Here is a 19,929-nt window from a genome sequence, read left to right on the forward strand (position 1 = left end):
AGGTCATGGAAAAAATATAATCAAAAGATAATGGAATTTTTCCATGAACTTTTGAAGTCCCCTCATACAGCTGAAGAAGCTCCTCCATCCCTAACACCATTAAGCACATTTGCTAAACTCACCAGACGCTCCTCGGAAACCCCATACAGGATTGCTATGAGTCGGAACCAACTTAATAGCACTTAACAACAACAAAGTGTCTGGATGGTTCTGTCTTGGATTTGCTTTCGCTTAGGCTGAACTACATGAGGCAAGCAGGTCAAAGCATTCCAACTTTATTTACAACCAGTTCCCAACTCTTACCTCACCCCAGTTCCTTTGCTCTGGGGGAGGAGCTAGATAAGCAGTGACACTTCAGTGAACCCCAAGGCTAGGGGAAGAACCCCCTTGCTCTGGAAAGCATGCAGGGTGGGCTCCTTACTTCTTCTGGGCTTGTGCCCTTGCCCGTTGAATCTTGTCGGCCGTAGGTCCATCTGTGGCTCCAGTGCAGTGGGACAATACGAGGCTCAGCTCAGCCTCGTTTCGGTGTTCAATGGCCACATCTGCGGCCTGAGCCACATCCCTGTGGTTTGAACAAGAGGGGAGAGTGTCAGGGTTGCCCACAACCCTGTCTCTCTTCAGCCTACTAGCTCAGCCACATAGCACCCAGAAAGCCATCAGTCTACACACCCAACAAGAAGTAAAGCCTTGACTTTCTGCTCGGGGCCCACGCGGGAAGCATACTTCTTGGCCTCGTACTTGTTGTGTTGTTTCATGCAGATCTCCACAAAGGGCTTGGAAAGAGAAGGAGGGGGGTGGTATACTGTCTCTCATAAGCAAAAACCCAATTAATCCATCGTCCAGATATGTTTCATATGCCCTTTCTTATGTATGCTTCCCTCCCATCTTGATCCTCTCGCACCCTCCCTCCTTCCCTCTCACACACACATGCATCCATCCACACACCCACCACCTTCACACAGATAGCAGGTGTGATCTCAACATTCGCAGGAAAGAAAATACCGACACTAAAGAACTTCTAGAGCTCTGGAACCATTATTTCCAAGTCTCTGTTCCACCAGCTACCACTGCATCCTCAATGGGCGGTTCCGGCTACTTGCCCTCTCAGGCCCTATGGTTTTCCTTATAGCTTCCCTTATCCCACCAACCACACCTGGGAACCTGAAGCCCTGCCACAGAAAGCAAACCCCTTCAACAACCTCCGCAGTGTCACAGATGCACCCCTCCTTCCAAGAGGACCTTCCCTTCGGCACTGTCTACCCTGTGGCCATCCTTAGGGAAAGGAGCTCATTCTCCCTCACCCTGTAATATGCAGGCAGATGTGACTCTGAACAGACTCATGAATGGGTTATCCTGCCTACCTCCCTGCCTGGTCCCCTCCCCAAGACTATCCCTATAGGAGGTGAGGTGTTAGAAGGATCTCTGCCTCACCAGGTAGCCGATGGGTGATTTCTTGCTCTTGGAAAACTTCTCTAGTTCCTCCCACTCTTCCAGATCCGCCAGGGCTGTCAGCTTTAGCCACCAGAGCCTGTAGGGAAGTTGGGCTTTGAGGTGCTACAGGAGGAGCAAGTAGTCCTAGGACCCACACACACCCTGGGCCCTCCCCTACCTCTTGTCAGGGATACGGAAGTCACGTGCCAGCTGCTCTGCACGCTTGTTTTGGCCACCAAGGATGAGGGTAGTGACCGTGTCGTGTAGGGACAGGTCTAGGAACTGACCTCCCAGCTCATCTTCTAGACGCCGCTGCAGCCGCAGGAGCCGCATCTGATCCTCAGTGGCCTGGGGACATGGACAAAGTAGGGTGGAATGAGAGGGATAAAGAGGAATAACTGGGAGAATGGGAGAAGAGGTTTCTAGAAAAGCGTGAAACAAACCTTGGCTGCAAACTCATTCTTGGCCTTGTAGAAGGCGTCAGCTGCCGTCTGTAGAGCGGCTACTCGCCCCTCAATACGCTACGAGGGAAGAAGAGAGGCCTAAGCCCACAGCACACAGGGTCTGGCCCACCCTGCCCAGGCTGCAGCCTTCTCCTCCATTCCTGTGCCCAGTCACAAGGCAGCCTGTCACAAGAGTGCATTAGCCTGGTGTTCCTAGTGGGATGCTAGCTCCCAGCCTACTTGCACAACTTCCAAGAGATTCTCCTCAACAATGAGAATCAGAGGGGGTGTGCACCACATACAGAGGCCTAGATTACTGGAGAAGCCAGACCCACTGCCCCAGCCTACAGGCCCCACCCACCCTACGGACCCCAGACCTCCTCAGCAGCATAGCTGGCTCGGATGTGGAAGCTGCCCAGCTCCTGGTGATTGTCATCTTGATTGTAAAGGTCCTTCAGCGTCTCCAGTTCCTGGTGCTTACAGTACTGGGGTCACAAGTAAGCAACCCATCAGGGAGGCAAAGGCAAGGACTCAGGAGGCCCCGCTCTAGCCCTGCCCACCACACTCACCTGTCGGTACAAACTCAGGGCAATAGGCTGGTTCCGAAGGGTCATGAAGAAATCTCCACGGTTTAACTCATTCTTCAGGTGCAGTAGCACCGTGAACACTACAGGACAACAAGGTGGGGACTCCAGCCTGGCCCCCTGCTCAGTGGAGGTGTCTGGCCTAGCCCTCACCTATACCCTGCTCACCCAGGTCGGTGTCTCCACTCTCGATGGCCTTGTTCAGTGCCAGTTTGCTCCTTTTCATCTTGAGGAGAAGGGGTACCTGCTCCCCTGAGCGCGGCTCATACTCTAGCAGCTGTGAGGTGGGGAGGAAAAGAAGGAACAGAGGAGCTGGCTGGGAGCCTCTACTTCCCTCGTTGCAGTGACTGGGGAAGGCTGAGCACCCACACCTTAATAGCCAGTTCCGTGCGCCCACAGCCATAGGCCCGGGCAGCAATGTCAGAGTAGGAGACACCAGGTGTGTCCCCAAGCTTCTGGTTAATGGCCCGAGCAACATCCTCGTCAGACACATCTTTCTGTTGCACCTGTAGAGGGAGTGTGGACAAATCAAACACACCTGGATCTCACCCCTAACCCCAAAAGCCCTTATCAATACCACTCCTTCAGCTCCATACTTCATATTTTCTATTCCTCACCAGGGGGCTGTGTTGTTGTTGTGCAGTGCTGTTGAGTCGATTCCGACTCATAGCAACCCTGTATAGGGTTTCTAAGAAGCAGTTGGTGGGTTTGAACCGCCAACTCTGTGCTTAGTAGTCCAGTGGTTATCCTAGAGCGCCACACCAGAACTCTCACCAGGGGCCTGGAAATCCCTAAATGCCCTTGGACCCCATCCTCATCCTCACCTTGTAGCAGGCCCAGTGGGCCAGGATCCTGCTGACGCCCTGCACTTCAGGAAGACGCAAGTACTCGCATATTTGGATGGCGAGGGGATAAAGCCTGCGCAACACCAGCCTGGCAGTCAAGGGGGAAGGGTACAAGGAATGAGGTGGGGTGGAGCAAGAGAGGGCCAAGTGGCTCTGGCCTGTGCCCCAGGTTTCCAAATCCCAAATAAATGGATCAGGCACAGTGACCACAGGACACTCCCCACTTAAGGTCACACTGCCCACCCACTTACAGGCCCCCTCACAGCACCCTTGGTTCTGCTGTACCTGTCCAGCAGCACCTGGATGGTGAGCTGCTTGTACCTGTATTTTATCTGGTTAAGGATCCAGTTGGAGCAGCATTCCCAGCCCCTGCCTCTGCCCCCCCGCCCCCCACTATAGAGCTCCTTCCAGGATGCTCAGGGATACTGGCTATAGGTGAGGGGGATGCCAATGTGATAGTCCCGCACGGCATTGAGCACACGCAGGTCCTGACACATGCGCACGAAGCTGTCAGGTGGAAATCTGTCAAGGAAACACTTTCCAAAGGAGGCCGCCTGCAAAGAGTCAGAGGGCAATAGAGGAGAGATTCCTCCCTCCCCAGGCCCAGCCCCTCTGAGCCAACATCCCCTCTACCCTCCAAGTTAACCCTGAGCAGGCTCTTCTGCATGTCTGGACAGTGCTCGTGTCCCGCGGCTTCGATGCACTGCTGCACGGCCTGGGGCAGCTGTCCCAGCTCCTGGATCTCCCGCAGGTACTCATCCGCCTTCTGGCTCTCTTTCTGGGGAGAAAAGGGTGGCAGGGATGGGGCATCATGACAGAGGACAGTCCCTCTAGGTTGTGGCTCACACGAACTGGTTGGAGAGGTGCACGGGCCAGTGCCCACACCTCCTTACCCCACTCAATCCAACTGAGGTGCTTATGGATGTCACCCACATCAGCCACAATCACCCGTGACAGGCCTTGAGGTTTTCCAATAGCAGCCCTGACTTGTGCCTGGGCTGGGGGTAGTGGGGTATCCCTGCCCAATCACATCACCACATGGAGGACACCTCTCTTAACAGGTGGCACCTGGAAGGCCTAGGCAGGAGCAAAGACCAGGGCTGGGGCTTTACCTCATACTCCTTCTGAGCCTCCAATAGTAGTGCTCCAGGGGCCATTGAGGCAATTTTGAAGATCTCCTCGCTGGCCACTGGGGGAGGAAATGGATGAGTTTCGTGCTCCTGCTCCAGCTCCAGGACAGCTGTGGTACCGAGAAGACCCCTGCCCGAGATCACACGCTGCCCTTGGGGGCCTCACCTGGAACCTCATGCAGAAACTCATGGCTGCTGCGTGAGAAGATGCGGACTCCATCGAGCTCAGGCACCAGGTATGAATCCTCATCCAGCACAAACCTGACCTTGGTCAAGGCTCCGAGGGCTATCCAAAGGTAGGGAGGGGCAAGCACCCCTCACACCACCCTTCCCACCCCACACAGGTTGTCCTCCAAGGATACTGAATGCTCTCGGGTGCATCACCCACCACCATCAGCCGCCTCTCCCAGGCCACCACAACGGCTCGTTCCTTGCTGCGAGGACGGCTGCACCTGTGGGGGACCAGCATACAGCTACGTCACAGACATAACAAGGGACGCCACTCCCACTGCCCCGTCTCCCACATCACTGCTCACAGCCCCCTCTGCCTTGGGACAAGACAGTCTGACTGGCCTGTCAGCTCCCCAGGACATCAGGGGCCCACAGGGCAATGCTTTCTCTCACACATGGACCAACAGAAAGGATAAGCTCCAAGCTCCACTTGGTGTGGCCAGTAGGCAGGATGAAACAAAGCTAGGTCCCACCCCTACTTCCAATCCCAGTATAATACCCCCATCCTCACCAGACCATCTGCTTCGGGGGGGCCCGGATGTTGCAGTTGAACTCACACAGCTTTTCCTGGAAGGATGTGGGGAATATCACAGCCCTGTGCCAGCAGTCATCAGGCTGACTGAACGGCACCTCCTCTCTTATCCCCAGATCTGCCCTAGCCATGGAATCCCTGTGCTGTCCCAGGGCCGCACCTTGAGTGATGCTGTTCCCATCCAGATGTGGCCTGTGTCTGTGAAGAGTGCCAGGTGCCGGTAGGTAAAGGAGACAGCCATCTGTAGAAAGCTGCTCACTCCTGGGGCCAGGCCTGGGGGTGTCTGGGGGAAGGGCCAGAGAGGATGCCACATACATGATTTCTGAGAGCCCCCACACTGCTTCCCGCTGCCCCTCTTCATTCCACATTAGCATCCTCACCACAGCAGAGCAGGCAGCGTGGTCCAGGAGGTAAAGATCAGGCCCCACGGCCAGAAGGATGTGAGCTGCTCGCTCCTGGCACAGTATGGTCCAGCACGAAGGCACGTTCTGCAGGCCTGCAGCCAGGGAAGGGGGCAACCTCAGGAGGACCAGGGCCCACGGCTTCTGCCTCTCTGGGCCCCACAGTGTGTGGACACATCTGTAGGTGATGGATCACTGTCTCAGGGATAACAAGGCTCACCTGGCACCTCTGGCATCCGGCGGAGCTTGAGGTCCCCCACATTGGCGCTGAGGGTGAAGCGGTGTGCCCCTGTGAGGATGGCCACCCCAGAACCAAATTCTGTGTGGAAGATCCTAGCATCCAGAACCCGGTTCTGGAGCACCTCCTGGGGAGAGGGGCCATGAGTTGAGGGAACCGCAGGGTCACAGACCCCACCTCCTCCCTCAGGCCTCAAGGTCCCTACATTGCCCATGCTGAAGTGTCTCCGGAAATCCCCATGAAGCCCATAAACCAGCACTGCACCGTCTTCCTGCACACACAGCAGCTCCTCCTCTGCTGACCAGCCCAGGGACACCACAGGCCCGCTCTTCCACTGCATGGAGGAAGGTTCTTGGGCTGTCAGGGGGATGGGGAACCAGTGCTCAGCCCCCAAGCCCAGGGGTGGTTTGGGGTCCTCACCAGGAAGCTGGCCAAAGGCATGCCAGAAGCTGAGTAGATCTCAAGCACTGGACGCACACTGGGAGCCTTCTCCTTCCGCCAGGGAGTCCTCAGCAGTGCTGCAGTTTGAGAGAACACTGTCCAACCCAGCTCCCCAGGCCCAGCCCATGAGAACAGAATACAGAATGAAAAGCAATTCAGCGGGGAGGAGGTCAGCGGTGGCACACCCCAGCCAGAACAACCTGACAGCAAAGTCCCAAGGCATCAAGGACCTTGAGCTCATCCCAAGGTGCCCCAGCATGTGGTGTCAGAAGAGCAACATACCAATAGGGCCCCCATAGGGTGCAGCAGCCACTAGGCAGTCCCGGAGGTCCTCCTTCAGGTCCCAGTCCACACTGTACAGCTCATATTTCCTGTTCACACAAATGCAAGTGGACATTAGCCTCCCAGCCAAGTGAAAGCCAGGTGATGAGTAGATACAGATAGGCCCAATGCAATGGCCTTTCACATGCTGAGGGACAGGAGGTGAAGGGAGAGAGGGACCTGGCCACGGAGGACGTCGCCTTTGAGGCAGCTGCCCATGGATAGCAGGAGCTCCCAGGACAGGATCAGTTTTCAATAGAAAGCAAATGAAGGAGGTGATGAGGCTCACTGAGCCGGGCAAGGCACAAGAAGAACATATATGCTCCAGGAAAAGACAATAAACTCGGTTTTAGACACAGGAGCTCCAATGGCATAGTCAGTTAAGCATTGGACAGCTAACCACAAGGTCAGTGGTTCACACCAGCGGCTCCACGGTAGAAGAAAGATGAGGTTGTCTGCTCCCATGGAGATTTAGACTCAGAAACTCTAAGAAGCAGTTCTACTCTGCCCTACATTGTCACTATGAGCCAGAACCAACTCAATAGCAATGAGTCTTTTGGGTTTGCACTTACAGCGCCTGAGAGTATGTTTGGAGTTTAGGAGAGAGACCTGGGTTGGAGATATCAATCTGTGAATGTTTAGCTTCCAGGAGGAAAGAGGTAATTGCCACGTGAGATGTATAGAGACCAGATAGAGCGAGAGAGCACTTGATATACGAGAAACGGAGCCCAAGATGGATTAGGTATCTTGAGGAACACCATCATTTGACTGTCAAAGGTACAGAAAGAAGGAAAGCAAGGGAGACAGAGGTCATGAAAAGATCAAATTTAAGGAGAGCGTTTTAGCTAGTAACACTTCAAAAGCCTTCCTGTTAATCAGTGGGAAGATGGCCACCATTACCTATTACTTGATTTTCTTGGGGCTCTAGACAAAACAATTTAAGGGAAAAAAAAGGAGAGATTTATGTTTTGGAGAAGGAATCTCAACCCTAGATACATACATAGAAGAAGTCAGGGCAGGAATGCAGACAGATAACCTGTATACTGATGTTCATTGCACCACTTTTCACAATGGTCAAAAAGTGGAAGTAATCAAAACATCCCACCACCAGATGAATGGATAAGCAAAATGTGGTAAAGACACACAATGGAGGAGTCCTGGTGAGGTGCTGTGGGTTAATGCACCAAACTGCAAAGTCATTTTGAACTGTAAGGTCAGTGGTTCAAGTTTACCAGTTGCTTCTCGGAAATCCTATATAGGGTCACTATGGGTCAGAACCGACTTGGCGGCATTTCACAACAACAACACACACAATGGAATACTGTGTAGCCATAAAGAGAAATGAAGTTTGGATGCATGCCACCAAATGGATAGACTTTGAAAACACTGTACTAAGTGAAAGTCAGTTGGGAAAGGACAAAGCTGTATGATCTCCTGTATAAGCTAATATATAGAAACCAAAGATTATTAATGGTTACCAGGAATGAGAAAGGGGGAGTGTCTGTTTTAAGGGAATTTGAGTTTATGCTAATGATGGTGGAATACTATGGAAAAGGTAAATATGAATTTAAAAAATCATTTTCATGTTTTAGCCATCTGAATGGTAAAAAATTATAAAGGCAAAAACAGCCAATGTTGTGGAAAGTAAATACTTTTTTATAGAGTGGCGGAAATACAATTTGGAAGGCCCTATGAAATTCTACCTAACTTTTTTTTTTTTATGTTTTTTACCTAACTTTTAAAGGTGCACACCTTTTGACCTAGCATTTCATCTTAATATTCTAACTTATAAAACTACTTCCACAAATACACAAAGACATGATTGTACTGTAGCACTGCTTTAAAAACAACCCATTGCTGTTGAGTCAAAGCCACCTCGTGGGAGTCCTATAGGACAGAGAACTCTCTACAGGGTTTCCAAGGCTGTAAATCCTTATGGAAGCAGTGCCTCATCTTTCTACTGTAAAGCAGATGGTGAATTCAAACCACTGACCTCTTGGTTAGCAACTAAGTGCTTAACCTCTGCACCAATCTGGAAAAACTTCCTTAAGTGGGCATAAAAATGAGACTACTGAAATAAACTGCTGCCTGTTCTGGGGAAAATTATGGGGCCATTAATGAGGTGACTGTCTACATACTAGCATGAAATAGTTTCTAAGATATATTGCTAAATTTAAAGGTAGGCTGCAGGTCAGTATGAAACATATGAACCTCTTCATGTAATAAAAAACACATACTTACATTGTGTCTAAATATACAGAAAATGATCTAGAGGCCTCCATACTAACCCTATAATAGCAGTTAACTCTGGTGATGGTAGTGAATTGGGGGATTTAAATTTTTATACTATACAAGGAGCTCTGGTAGCGTAGTGGTTACAAATCGGGCTGTGAACCACAAGGTCAGCAGTTTGAAACTACCAGCGGTTCCACGGGAGAAAGAGGAGGCTTTCTGCTCCTGTAAAGATTTACAGCCTTGGAAACCCTGTACAGGGTCACTATGAGTCGGAACCGACTCCACGGCACATAACAACAACAGTATTTTTGAATTATCTGAATTTTTACAATTCACATATACATATATTTTTTAAACATTTCATTACTAAAACCATTAGATGAGAATCTGATGGGAAGATAGTATTTACACAGATTCAGCATGCCAGCTAACAATTCACAATTCATTCTTTCATGCATGCTCTGTGTTAACAGACCCACTAAAAACCCACTACCGTCAAATCAATTCCAACTCATAGCAATCCTATATAAATCTTTATGGGAGCAGACAGCCTCATCTTTCTCCCACGGAGCTGCTGGGGGTTAGCAGCCCAATGTCTAACCCACAGCACCACCAGGACAGTATTTTTTAAAGCACTTCTCCAACATATTGTGCAAGATGTTAAATTTCATCAGTAGAGGGCGCTGGAAGGACACTGCAGGAAAAAAAGGTTCTCCTTCAGCTTTTAGTTATTGTTGTTGTTAAGTACTGTGGAATTGGGTTCCTACTCATAGTGACCCTGAATAGGGGTTCTGAGGCTGTAAATCTTTACTGGCAGCAGAACGCCTCATCTTTCTTCCACGGAACTGTGGTAGTTTCGAACTGCTGACCTTGAGGTTGACAGCCTGAATAGTAACTACTACGTTGTAACCACTACGCTACCAGAGCTCCTTTAGTAGCTGTATTCTAATCAAGAGCAAAAATATGAGGACACCTGGTAGTAGTACTCTGGCCCACCAGGAACCCAGAACCATGGTCGCTCGGATGCGCTGGCCTGGACCGGTGACCATTTTCTTGCAGCTCTCACGATTGACTCCTTATCAGCTCTACTTACTCTGCAGGCCAATTGCCTGGCCCCTGTACCTCAGAATGCTTCCACTGACTCCCTCTGCACCCCGACGTCCCCAGCCACAGGCTGCTGCTTGCTTTATAGATACCATATACTCCAGGCCTCTTGCCCCGTTTTCTCTTCACCCACCATAATCCTAGACACTGGCTGCAGCTCACTTGTGTCTCCCATCTGTACCCCAGATGGTTGCTTTCTGCCTGCACAATCACTCTGGCCTGATCTGTAGCAAACCTGTGAACTTCTCTGCCACCTAGTGGGCTACAACTACACCTTGGTGGAGGGAGTGGTATCAGGCAATTGACCCCTGAAAGGGAGGCTGGTTGGGAAGTGATTTAGTCATGCTCTTGGACTTGAGCACAGTGCTGAGCTCCTTGCAAATGGGAATTGGATCACACTTAATCAAGCTATCATCTGTAGTTTACTGTGATGGAGCATGTGTTTTGGCAATGGTTACTGCACTTGAGTGTGAGGACAACAATTATTGACTATACAGCTCTGGTGTGACACTGTTGGATAAAGCACTGGACTGCAAGGTAGGTCTGAACCTCAAGGTCTGTAGTTCAAATCCACTAGCTGCTCCTCGGAAACCCTATACAGGGTCGCTATGTTCGGAAACAACTTGACAGTACTTAATAACAACAGCAACATGAAGACTGTGATATAGAGCAGAATATTTATTATTATGATAAAAATATAACAAAACATTTGCCATTTTAAACTTTATTTACATGTACATTGCTGAGTGCTGTTGAGCTGGTTCCAACTTATAGTGACCTTGAATAGAGTTTCCAAGGAGCAGTTGGTGAGTTTGAACCGTCAACCTTGAAGTCTAGTGTTTATCCTACAGCACCACACCAGGACTACATACAATGGTGGTTGGTTATGTGCTGTGGAGTCAGTTCTGATTCATAGCAACCCTGTTTAGCGTTTCCAAGGCTGTAAATCTTTATGGGAACAGAAAGCCTCACCTTTCTGTGGCGCAACAGTTGGTAGTTTCGAACTGCTGACCTTGAGGTTAGCAGCCCAACTCATAAAGACTACACTACCAGAGCTCCTTATATACAATGTAGTATAATGTAGTAACAATTACTTTCATCATGGTGTGCAACCACCATTACCATCGTTTCCCCCTTAACAAAAACTCAGCACTCCCAAGGAATGGGGCATTCCCTTCTTCTCTCCCTCTCATCCCTGGTAACCACTAATAACTTTGGTCTTATACATTTGCCTATTTTAGATATTTCACAAAAGTGAGATCGTATACCATTTGTCCTTTTGCGACTGACCAATTTCACTTGAAGGATCATCTTGGATCCCATGGGCTTCATTTCTCTTTACAGCTAAATAATATTCCATTGTATGTATACAAGGGGGCTTCAAAAAATTCGTGGGAAAATGGAATTAAAAGATTAGTAAATTTTTCCACAAACGTTTTGAAGCCCCCTAATTCCTAGCTTTTGTTTATCCATTCAGTCATCTGTTGATGGACATTTCGATCGTTTCCACCTTTTGGCTACTGTGAAGAGTGCTGCAATGAACATTAGTGTACAAGTATCTGTTTGCTTTCAATTCTACCAGTGGGATAAGTTCTTCTGAGTGCATCTGAGCAATTATAAAGAGAAAATGACAGGCTCAAGTCTGTTAACTCTCAATTCATATCACCATCTGAAAACCACAGAGCTTCCGTAACAGCTCTAAGAATCTCTTAGTTCTTGTAGCTGCACAGCTGATAGTGCTGAAAATACAATTCCAAACTGACTAAATTACAAAGTTGACTTTATTGTCTCATCTTATTTCTTATGTGTAAATCAGGGCATTTGTCAAAAAGGTCCTGAAGCTTAGAACAGCATTATCTGGTTGGACCCAAAAGAAACAAACTATCTTGGTGCCCCATGAGATTCTCAGTTTCCTTTGTCATTGGAAGTAGTTCTCTAGTGTCCATGGAGACTAGCATTCCTGTCTAAAAACCCTGTGACAACTTAATTTGGGATTGATGTCTTGGAAGGGGAGTCCTCTCCCCATGAATGGTATCAATCCGAGGGGATGATTTTATAACTTGATTACATTAGACCTGTTCCATCAAGGACAAAGTAATGATTCCTCCTCACTAGAATAAATACCTATTCTGGATGTGTATTTGCCTCCCTTGTCTGTAATGCTTTTGCCAACACCACTATCCATGGACTTGACAAAATCTACCATCATGGTCTTCTGTATAGCACTGCATCTAATCAAGGACCTCATTCCAAAGCAAAGGAAGTATAATAGATTTATGACCAAGGAAACAACTGGCTTTATCATATAACCATCACCCATAAAGGATTGGCCTAAACGAAAAATGGGCTACTTTACTAAAGACTCAGTTATGGCAACAAACTGGAAGATAACACCCTAAAAGAATGTGGGGCTCTGTCTTACAGGATGTAGTTTATGCTTTGAACCAAAGGCCTTTATACGGTGCTGTCTCTGTCACAGTCAGAATAGATGGAATTAAGAATCAACAGGTGGGAGCAGGAGGGGCTGCACTCACCTTTACACCTAATAATCCTGTTAGAGAAATGTGGCTTCCTGTGCTCCTGTTAACTTTGAGCTGTGCTGATTTGGAGGGCTCAGTCTCCAAGGAAGAATGCTTATACCAGAGGACACACAGTGGTTCCACTAAATTGTGCCACCTCATCATTTTGGACTTCCATGCCACTGAACCAACAGCTATTGAAAAATAGAGTTAATCTACTGGCTAATGTGATTCATTCTGATTACCAGAGGAAACTGAGCTGCTGCCACATAATGGAGACAAAAAGGACTATGCCAAAGAACTCTTTGGGGATAACTCTTAGTACTTCCATGTCACTCCACCAGGTTAAAAACCCAGAGTAATGGAGGCTCTAAAGGTAAGGGAAAAATGGAATGAGCAAGTGAAGAAGCCAGAAATATCAACTGTGACCTCGTGATCAATTATAGAAATGAAGGCTATAGCGGTAGTGGTGGTGGTGGTGGTGTGCCATGAGTTAGGTTCCAACTCACAGCGACCCTGCATCGGGTGTCCGAGGCTATAAATCTGCAGGAGCAGAAAACTTCATCTTTCTCCCATGGAACAGTGGTAGTTTCAAACTGCTGACCTTGAGGTTAGCATCCCGACTTGTAACCACTATGCTACCAGAGGTCCTTGAAGGCTGTAGTAGCTATGCATATTTTCTCTCCATGTGTTACTACTGTTGTGAGATGCCATAGAGTCAACTCTGACTTATAGTGACCTATGTACAAAAGAACAAAAATGTATTGTCTTGTGCCATCCTCATAATTGTTGTTAGGTTTGAACCCATTGTTGTAGCCACTGTCTCAGTCTTCACTGGAGGTTTTCCTCTTTTTCACTGACCCTCTACCATATCCATCACGATGCCCTTTTCCAAGGACTGATTCCTCTTGAAAACATGTCCAAAGTACAAGAAACAAATACTTGCCATTCTTGCTTCAAAGGAGCGTTTTGGCTATACTTCTTTCAGGACGGATTTGCTTGCTCTTTTGGCAGTCTATGGTACTTTCAATATCCTTCATCAACACCATAATTCAAATGCATCAATTCTTCTCCTGTCTCCATTATTCACTGTCCCACTTTCACATGCATATAAGGTGATTGAAAATACCTTGATTTGGGTTAGCAGCACCTTGACAACTTCAACCTATTCTCCATTTATCACGATATTGTTGATTGGTTCAGTTGTGAGGACTTTTGCCTTCCTTACATTGAATTGTCCACCACACATCTGTCAGTTTGTTGTATAGTAGTGGCTTGTGAGTTGCTGTGATTCTGGAAGCTATGCCACAGGTATTTTAAATACCAGCAGGGTCACCCATGATGGACAAGTTTCAGATGAGCTTCCAGATGAAGACAGACTAGGAAGGAGTGATGAACTACTTCCAAATATGTAGTCACTGAAACCCTTAGGAATAGCAGAGGAACACTGTCAGATATAGTGCCGGAAAATGAGCCCCTTGGGTTGGAAGGCACTCAAAATGCGACTGGGGAGGACCTGTCTCCTCAAAGTAGAGCTGACCGTGATAACGCTAATGGAGTAAAGCCTGTGGGAGTAAACCCCTCGGGAACTTCAATAGCTGATGGGGCACAACTCAAAATGAAGAGAAACAGCTGTAAACATCCATTAATAATCACAACATGGAAAGTAGGAAGTATGAATCTACGAAAATTAGAAATTGTCAAAAATGAGATGGAACATATAAACATCAATATCTTAGGCATTAGTGAGCTGAAATGGACTGGTATTGGCCATTTTGAATCCGACAACCAAATGGTTTACTATGCCAGAAATGACAAATTGAAGAGGAATGGTGTTGCATTCATTGTCAAAAAGAACATATCCAGATCAGTCATAAGGTAAAACGATGTCTGTGATAGGATAATGATAATATTCATGCACCTACAGAGAAGCCCAGTTAATACCACTATTATTCAAATTTATACACCAACCACTAAAGCCAGTGAGGATGAAATAGAAGAATTATACCAATTTCTTCAATCTGAAATAGATCAAACATGCAATCAAGATGTATTGATCATTACTGGTGATTGGAATGCAAAGGTTGGGAGCAAAGAGGAAGGATCAGTTGGAAAATATGGCTTTGGTGACAGAAACAATGTTGGAGATTGCATGATAGAATTCTGAAAAATCAATGATTTGTTCATTTCAAATACCTTCTTTAGACAGCATAAGAAACGACTATACACATGGACCTTGCCAGATGGAAAACACAGAAATCAAATTGACTACATCTGCGGAAAGAGACGATAGAATAGTTCCATATCATCAGTCAAAACAAGGCTAAGGGCAGACTGTGGAATAGACCATCAATTTCTCATATGCAAATTCAAACTGAAGCTGAAGAAAATGAAAACAAGTCCATGAGAGCCAAAAGATGACTGTGACTATATCCCATCTGAATTTAGAGATCATCTGAAGAACAGATTTGATACATTAAACACTAAAGACTGAAGACCAAAAGAGTTGTGATATGACATCAAGAACGTCATACATGAAGAAAGCAAAGAGCCATTAAGAAGACAAGAAGAAAGAGAAGGTCAAAATGGATGTCAGAAGAGATTCTGAAACTTGCTCTCCAGCATAGAGATGCTAAAGCAAATGGAAGAAACGAGGAGGTCCAAAAGCTAAATAGAAAATTTCAAAGGTCAGTTTGAGAAGATAAAAGCCAAATATTACAACAAAATATGCAAATATCTGGAATCAGAAAACCAAAAGGGAAGAATATACTCAGCATTTCTCAAGCTTGGGGAAATGAAGAAATAATTCAAGCCTCTCTGGGAAAATTATTGAATGATGCAGAAAGCAACAAAAGAAGATGGAAGGGGGAGAACAAACAAGATGGCGGATCGGGTGGAAGTGCAGTAAGAACTGCTGCCAGAGTACTCCTTGGAGGCCAGGATGGCCAAACTTCATCTCTCATACTTTGGACATATTGTCAGGAGGGACCAGTCACTAGAGAAGGATATCATCTTTGGTAGGGTGGAGGGTGAGAGAAAAAGAGGAAGACCCCCAACAAGATGGATTGGCCAAGTGGCAACATCAATGGGCTCAAGTGTGGCAATGATAATGAGGTTGGCCAGGATCAGGCAGTGTTTCGTTTTGCTGTGCATAAGGTCGCTGAGTCCTTACCAAGCTGATGACACCTAACAAAAACAACATTGAGTTGTAATCATTTTGAAGGTGACTTGGTGGCATTTAACAACAACAAATAGTCTTTGATATTCATCAGCAAATGCCTCAAGTCCTCTTCACTTTCAGCAAGCAAAGTTGCATCATCTACATATTGTTGTTGTGTTATGACGTGCCATTGAGTCAGTTCCGCCCCATAGCAACACTGTATAGGGTTACCAAGGAACTGCTGGTGAGTTTGAACTGCAAACCTTGCAGTTCAAACGGTGTTGCAGTCTGCTGCATTATCCCACAGCGCCACATGAGCCTTCCTCCAATCCCGAAGCCACATTCTTCTTCATATAGCCCAGCTTCTCAGATTACTTGCTCAGCAAACAGACTGAATAAATATGGTGAAAGGATATAACCTTGACACACATCTTTCCTGATTTTAAACCATATAGTTAGTGTCCCCTTGTTCTATTCCAACCACTGTCTTTTGGTCTATGTACATGTTCCGCATAAGCACAAGTGTTCTGGAATTCTCACTCTTGGCCATATTTACATAGTTTGTTATGATCTACACAGTTGAATATCTTTGCTTATTCAATGAAACACAAGCAAACTACTTTTCCTGTAAACACAACTATAAATGTGGTGGAGTACTGTTGTTAAGTGCCATCAAATTGGTTCCAACCTATAGCAGCTCTGTAAACAGTATCTGAGGAGCAGCTGGTGAGGTTGAACCGCTGACCTAGGGGTTCAAACGAACATTGCTGTCGAGTGCTTATTCTACAGCACACCAGGACTCCCTCTATGGTGGAGTATGTCGTTTGTTGTTGTTTAGTGCCCTGGAGTTGGTTCCGACTCATAACAACCCTGGATAGAGTTTCCAAGGAGAAACTGGTGAGTATGAACCGCTGACCTTGCAGTTCAAACCAACCCTAGTCTAGAGCATTAGCCCACATAGCCATACCAGGTGTATACAGTGGGCAAATAATGAAACCCTAGATATTATTAAACATCTTAAAGCAATGAATAGGTGAACCCTGGAGCTTAGGACCATAGTCTATTCAATTGGCATTACATAGTCCACAACGACAATATTCTACATCTTGCTTTGGTGAGTAGCATCTGGGATAGTAAAAGCTTCTGAGTGGCTGTCTAAGGTGCAGCTATTGGTTGCTCCATGTGCAGAAGAAAGGAGAGTGATGGGAATTGAAGATGCTTGGAATCAATTAATCCAATGGACTAATGGAACACGTAAACATGTGAACATCAGTCTCCACAACTCTGAGACCAGAAGAATTAGCTGGTGCTCAGCTACCACTACCAACCACTCTGAAAGGGATCACATTAGCAGGTCTCAGATAGAGCAGCAGAGTATGTGGAATAAAACTTAAAATTATTTAAAAACAAAAGAAAACAAAGGTCGGGCTTACTAATCAGAAAAAGACTGGAGGAATGTGAGACTATGGCCCTTGAATGCCCTTCAGATCTGAAAAGGAACCCACCCTTACGGCCCAACTTTCAGCCAAGCAATAGACAGGTATATAGGGGGGACAACAACACTGGTAAGATATGCTCACTATGAATGGTGGAACAGTCAATCATTCAAAACCAAAGGGGTCACATGCATGTAAGGACAAAGGTGAGAAAGGATGGGAAGATGGGTGGAACGGAGATGGGAGCAACAGAGATAAAGCCGGATGACTGTTGTTCCAGGGAGGAGACTGGAATCATTGGGATAAAACAAAGTGTTCTATTGGTTGAACGTGAAACTGATTATCTTATCTATAAGCCTTTGCTCAATTCACAACAAAAAGTTAAAAACAAAAAACAAACACCCAAAAACATAAACAAACATCTTTCTGGTACTCTCTGCTTTCAGCCAAGATCTGATGTCAGCAATGGCATCCTTCGTTTCATGTCCTCTATTGAATCTGGCTTGAATTTCTGGCAGCTCCCTGTCAATATGCTGCTGCAATCATTTTCAGCAAAATTTTACTTGTGTGTGATATTAATAACATTGTTAGATAATTTTTACTTATGTTAAATCACCTTTCTTTGGAATGGGCACACAAACATGGATCTCTTCCAGTCAGCTGGCCTGGTAGCTGTTTCCGTAATTTCTTAGCATAGACTAGTGCTTCCAGCACTGCATCATTTTGAAACATTTCAATTGGCATTCCTAGAGCCTTGTTTTTCGTTAATGCTGTCAGTGTAGCTTGGACTTCTTCCTTCAATGCCATCATTTCTGGATCAGATATTACCTCCTACAACAGTTGAGTGTCGACCAGTTCTTTTTGGTGAAGTGACTGTTATTCCTTCCATCTTCTTTTGAAGCTTCTTGCATCATTAAATATTTTGCCCATAGAATCCTTTAGTATTTCAAGCTGAGGCTTGATTTTTTTCTTCAGTTCTTTCAGCTTGAGTATTTTCATGTGTTAACCATGATCACCCCCATACTTCAATCAGTTTGTCCTAGGGTGGTGGCTTGCGTGTTGCTGTGATTCTAGAAGTTATGCCACTGGTGTTTCGAATATCAACAGTGTCATCCATGGCAGATACTTTTCAGCAGAGCTTCCAGCTAAGAACAGACCAGGAAGTAATAGGCAGTCCACGTCTAAGGGATAAGTCTCTGATGAAATCTTCTGGATAACAACAAAACATTATCTGATATACTGCCTGAAAATAAACCCTTCAGGTTGGAAAGCACTCAAAATACAAGTGAGGAAGAACTGCCTCTTCACAATAGAGTCAACTATAACGACATGAACTGAGCAAAGCTTTTGGGATCTTCACTTACTAATGGAGCACAACTCAAAATGAGAATAAATAGCTGCAAACATCCATTAATTATCAGAATGTGGAGTGTCAGAAATGAAATGGAACACACAAATTTCAATAATTTAAGCATTAGTGAGCTAAAAAGGACAGGTATTGGCCATTTTGCATCAGATAATCATATGGTTTACTATGCCAGAACTGAGGAATTCAAGAGGAATGGTGTCACATCACTCATCAACAAAAATAATATTTCAGGGAATTCCAGAACACTTCATTGGACTCATGTGGAACCTGTATGTAGAACAAGAGACAGACAGTCCTTGGACCAGAATGAGGGGCTACTGCATTGTCTAACATCAGGAAAGATGTGTATCAGGGTTGTGTCCTTTCACTATAACTATTCAATCTGATGCTAAACAAATAATCTGAGAAGCTGGATTGTAAAAAGAAAAACGTGGTATCAGGATTGGAGGAAAGTAGAAGACATAATCTTGCTTGCTGAAAGTGAAAAAGACTTAAAGCACAAAGAATACAGGATGGATTACAATTCAAGGTAAAGAAAACAAAAGACCTCACAACTAAACCATGATGAATAGAGAAAAGATTGACGCTGTCAAAGATTTTATTTTACTTGGTCCCACAATCAACACTCATCAGCCAAGAAATCAAAGGGCATACTGCATTAGCCAAATCTGCTACGAAAGACCTCTTTAAGGAGCAAAGATGTCACTTTGAGGACTAAGATGATCCTGACCCAAGCCATAGTATTTTCAATCACCTCACATGCATGTGAAAGTTGGACAATGAATAAGTAATAATTACCAAAGAATAATGGAAGCATTTGAATTATGGTGTTGATGAAGAATATTGAAAGAACCATGAACTGCCAAAAAAAAACACAAAACAACAAAGTTTGGAAGAAGTACACCCACAATGCTCCTTAGAAGGGAGGATGATGAGAATTCGTCTTGTGCTTTGGACATGTTATCAGGAGGAACCAATCCCTGGAGAAAGAGATTGGTTCAATAAAGTGGAGGGTCAGTCAAAAAGACAGACCCACAACGAAATAGGTTAACACAGTCCTGAAGGAACTTGATTTAGTAGAAGAAATCTACAGGGATACAAAAAAATTGGCCTACTGTGCCACACATAGGAGTCACAGTGGAACAGTGGTTAAGCACTTTGCTACTACCCAAAAAATTTGGCTCCTTGGGAGAAAGACGTGGCAGTATGCTTCCATAAAAATTACAGCCTTGATATGAAGTGAGGGGAGATGCACAAGAACACCCATACTTGCAGATAGTACCCACTTGACCTAGCTTCAATGACTGGATGATTAGAACTTAACTAGAGGAAGAAAGACGTGGGAAAAAAGAGTAATCACCTACAATTTGATGAACTTGATCTATGCTTGTGGATGCAGTAGGTCAAAGGCAGGAACAAATCTTTACAGTGAGGATCATTCCCACCACCTTGGTATACAGGGTTGACAAGGATGGGCAACTTAGATATTTGCTACCCAAAATGGGGGGG

General features: G+C 45.9%; 1 protein-coding gene across 2 annotated transcripts in view; it reads right to left on the reverse strand.

Annotated features, from left to right (window-relative positions):
* Positions 1 to 262: 262 nt before the first annotated feature.
* The window catches only part of VPS16 (vacuolar protein sorting 16 homolog (S. cerevisiae)), a 21,898-nt gene continuing 2,231 nt past the window's right edge, over positions 263 to 19,929 (reverse strand). The window contains exons 2-24 of one of the 2 annotated variants that reach the window (XM_006874837.1): positions 6,559 to 6,647; positions 6,256 to 6,353; positions 6,041 to 6,169; positions 5,818 to 5,962; positions 5,577 to 5,692; positions 5,357 to 5,479; positions 5,176 to 5,231; positions 4,796 to 4,885; positions 4,600 to 4,694; positions 4,416 to 4,492; positions 3,950 to 4,081; positions 3,730 to 3,857; positions 3,589 to 3,624; positions 3,283 to 3,391; positions 2,830 to 2,964; positions 2,627 to 2,735; positions 2,444 to 2,541; positions 2,252 to 2,359; positions 1,875 to 1,952; positions 1,610 to 1,779; positions 1,432 to 1,528; positions 670 to 773; positions 263 to 562 (exon numbers count right to left, since the gene is read on the reverse strand). In XM_006874837.1, coding sequence (XP_006874899.1) covers positions 418 to 562; positions 670 to 773; positions 1,432 to 1,528; positions 1,610 to 1,779; positions 1,875 to 1,952; positions 2,252 to 2,359; positions 2,444 to 2,541; positions 2,627 to 2,735; positions 2,830 to 2,964; positions 3,283 to 3,391; positions 3,589 to 3,624; positions 3,730 to 3,857; positions 3,950 to 4,081; positions 4,416 to 4,492; positions 4,600 to 4,694; positions 4,796 to 4,885; positions 5,176 to 5,231; positions 5,357 to 5,479; positions 5,577 to 5,692; positions 5,818 to 5,962; positions 6,041 to 6,169; positions 6,256 to 6,353; positions 6,559 to 6,647 — 2,467 coding nt within the window. In that variant the 3' untranslated portion in view covers positions 263 to 417. The remainder of the gene's footprint in view (positions 563 to 669; positions 774 to 1,431; positions 1,529 to 1,609; positions 1,780 to 1,874; positions 1,953 to 2,251; positions 2,360 to 2,443; positions 2,542 to 2,626; positions 2,736 to 2,829; positions 2,965 to 3,282; positions 3,392 to 3,588; positions 3,625 to 3,729; positions 3,858 to 3,949; positions 4,082 to 4,415; positions 4,493 to 4,599; positions 4,695 to 4,795; positions 4,886 to 5,175; positions 5,232 to 5,356; positions 5,480 to 5,576; positions 5,693 to 5,817; positions 5,963 to 6,040; positions 6,170 to 6,255; positions 6,354 to 6,558; positions 6,648 to 19,929) is intronic. The other variant, XM_006874838.1, reaches the window with a different exon arrangement.

This window comes from Chrysochloris asiatica, unplaced genomic scaffold (genome assembly GCF_000296735.1).
Source record: "Chrysochloris asiatica unplaced genomic scaffold, ChrAsi1.0 scaffold00304, whole genome shotgun sequence".
NCBI classification, from domain to species: Eukaryota; Metazoa; Chordata; class Mammalia; order Afrosoricida; family Chrysochloridae; genus Chrysochloris; species Chrysochloris asiatica.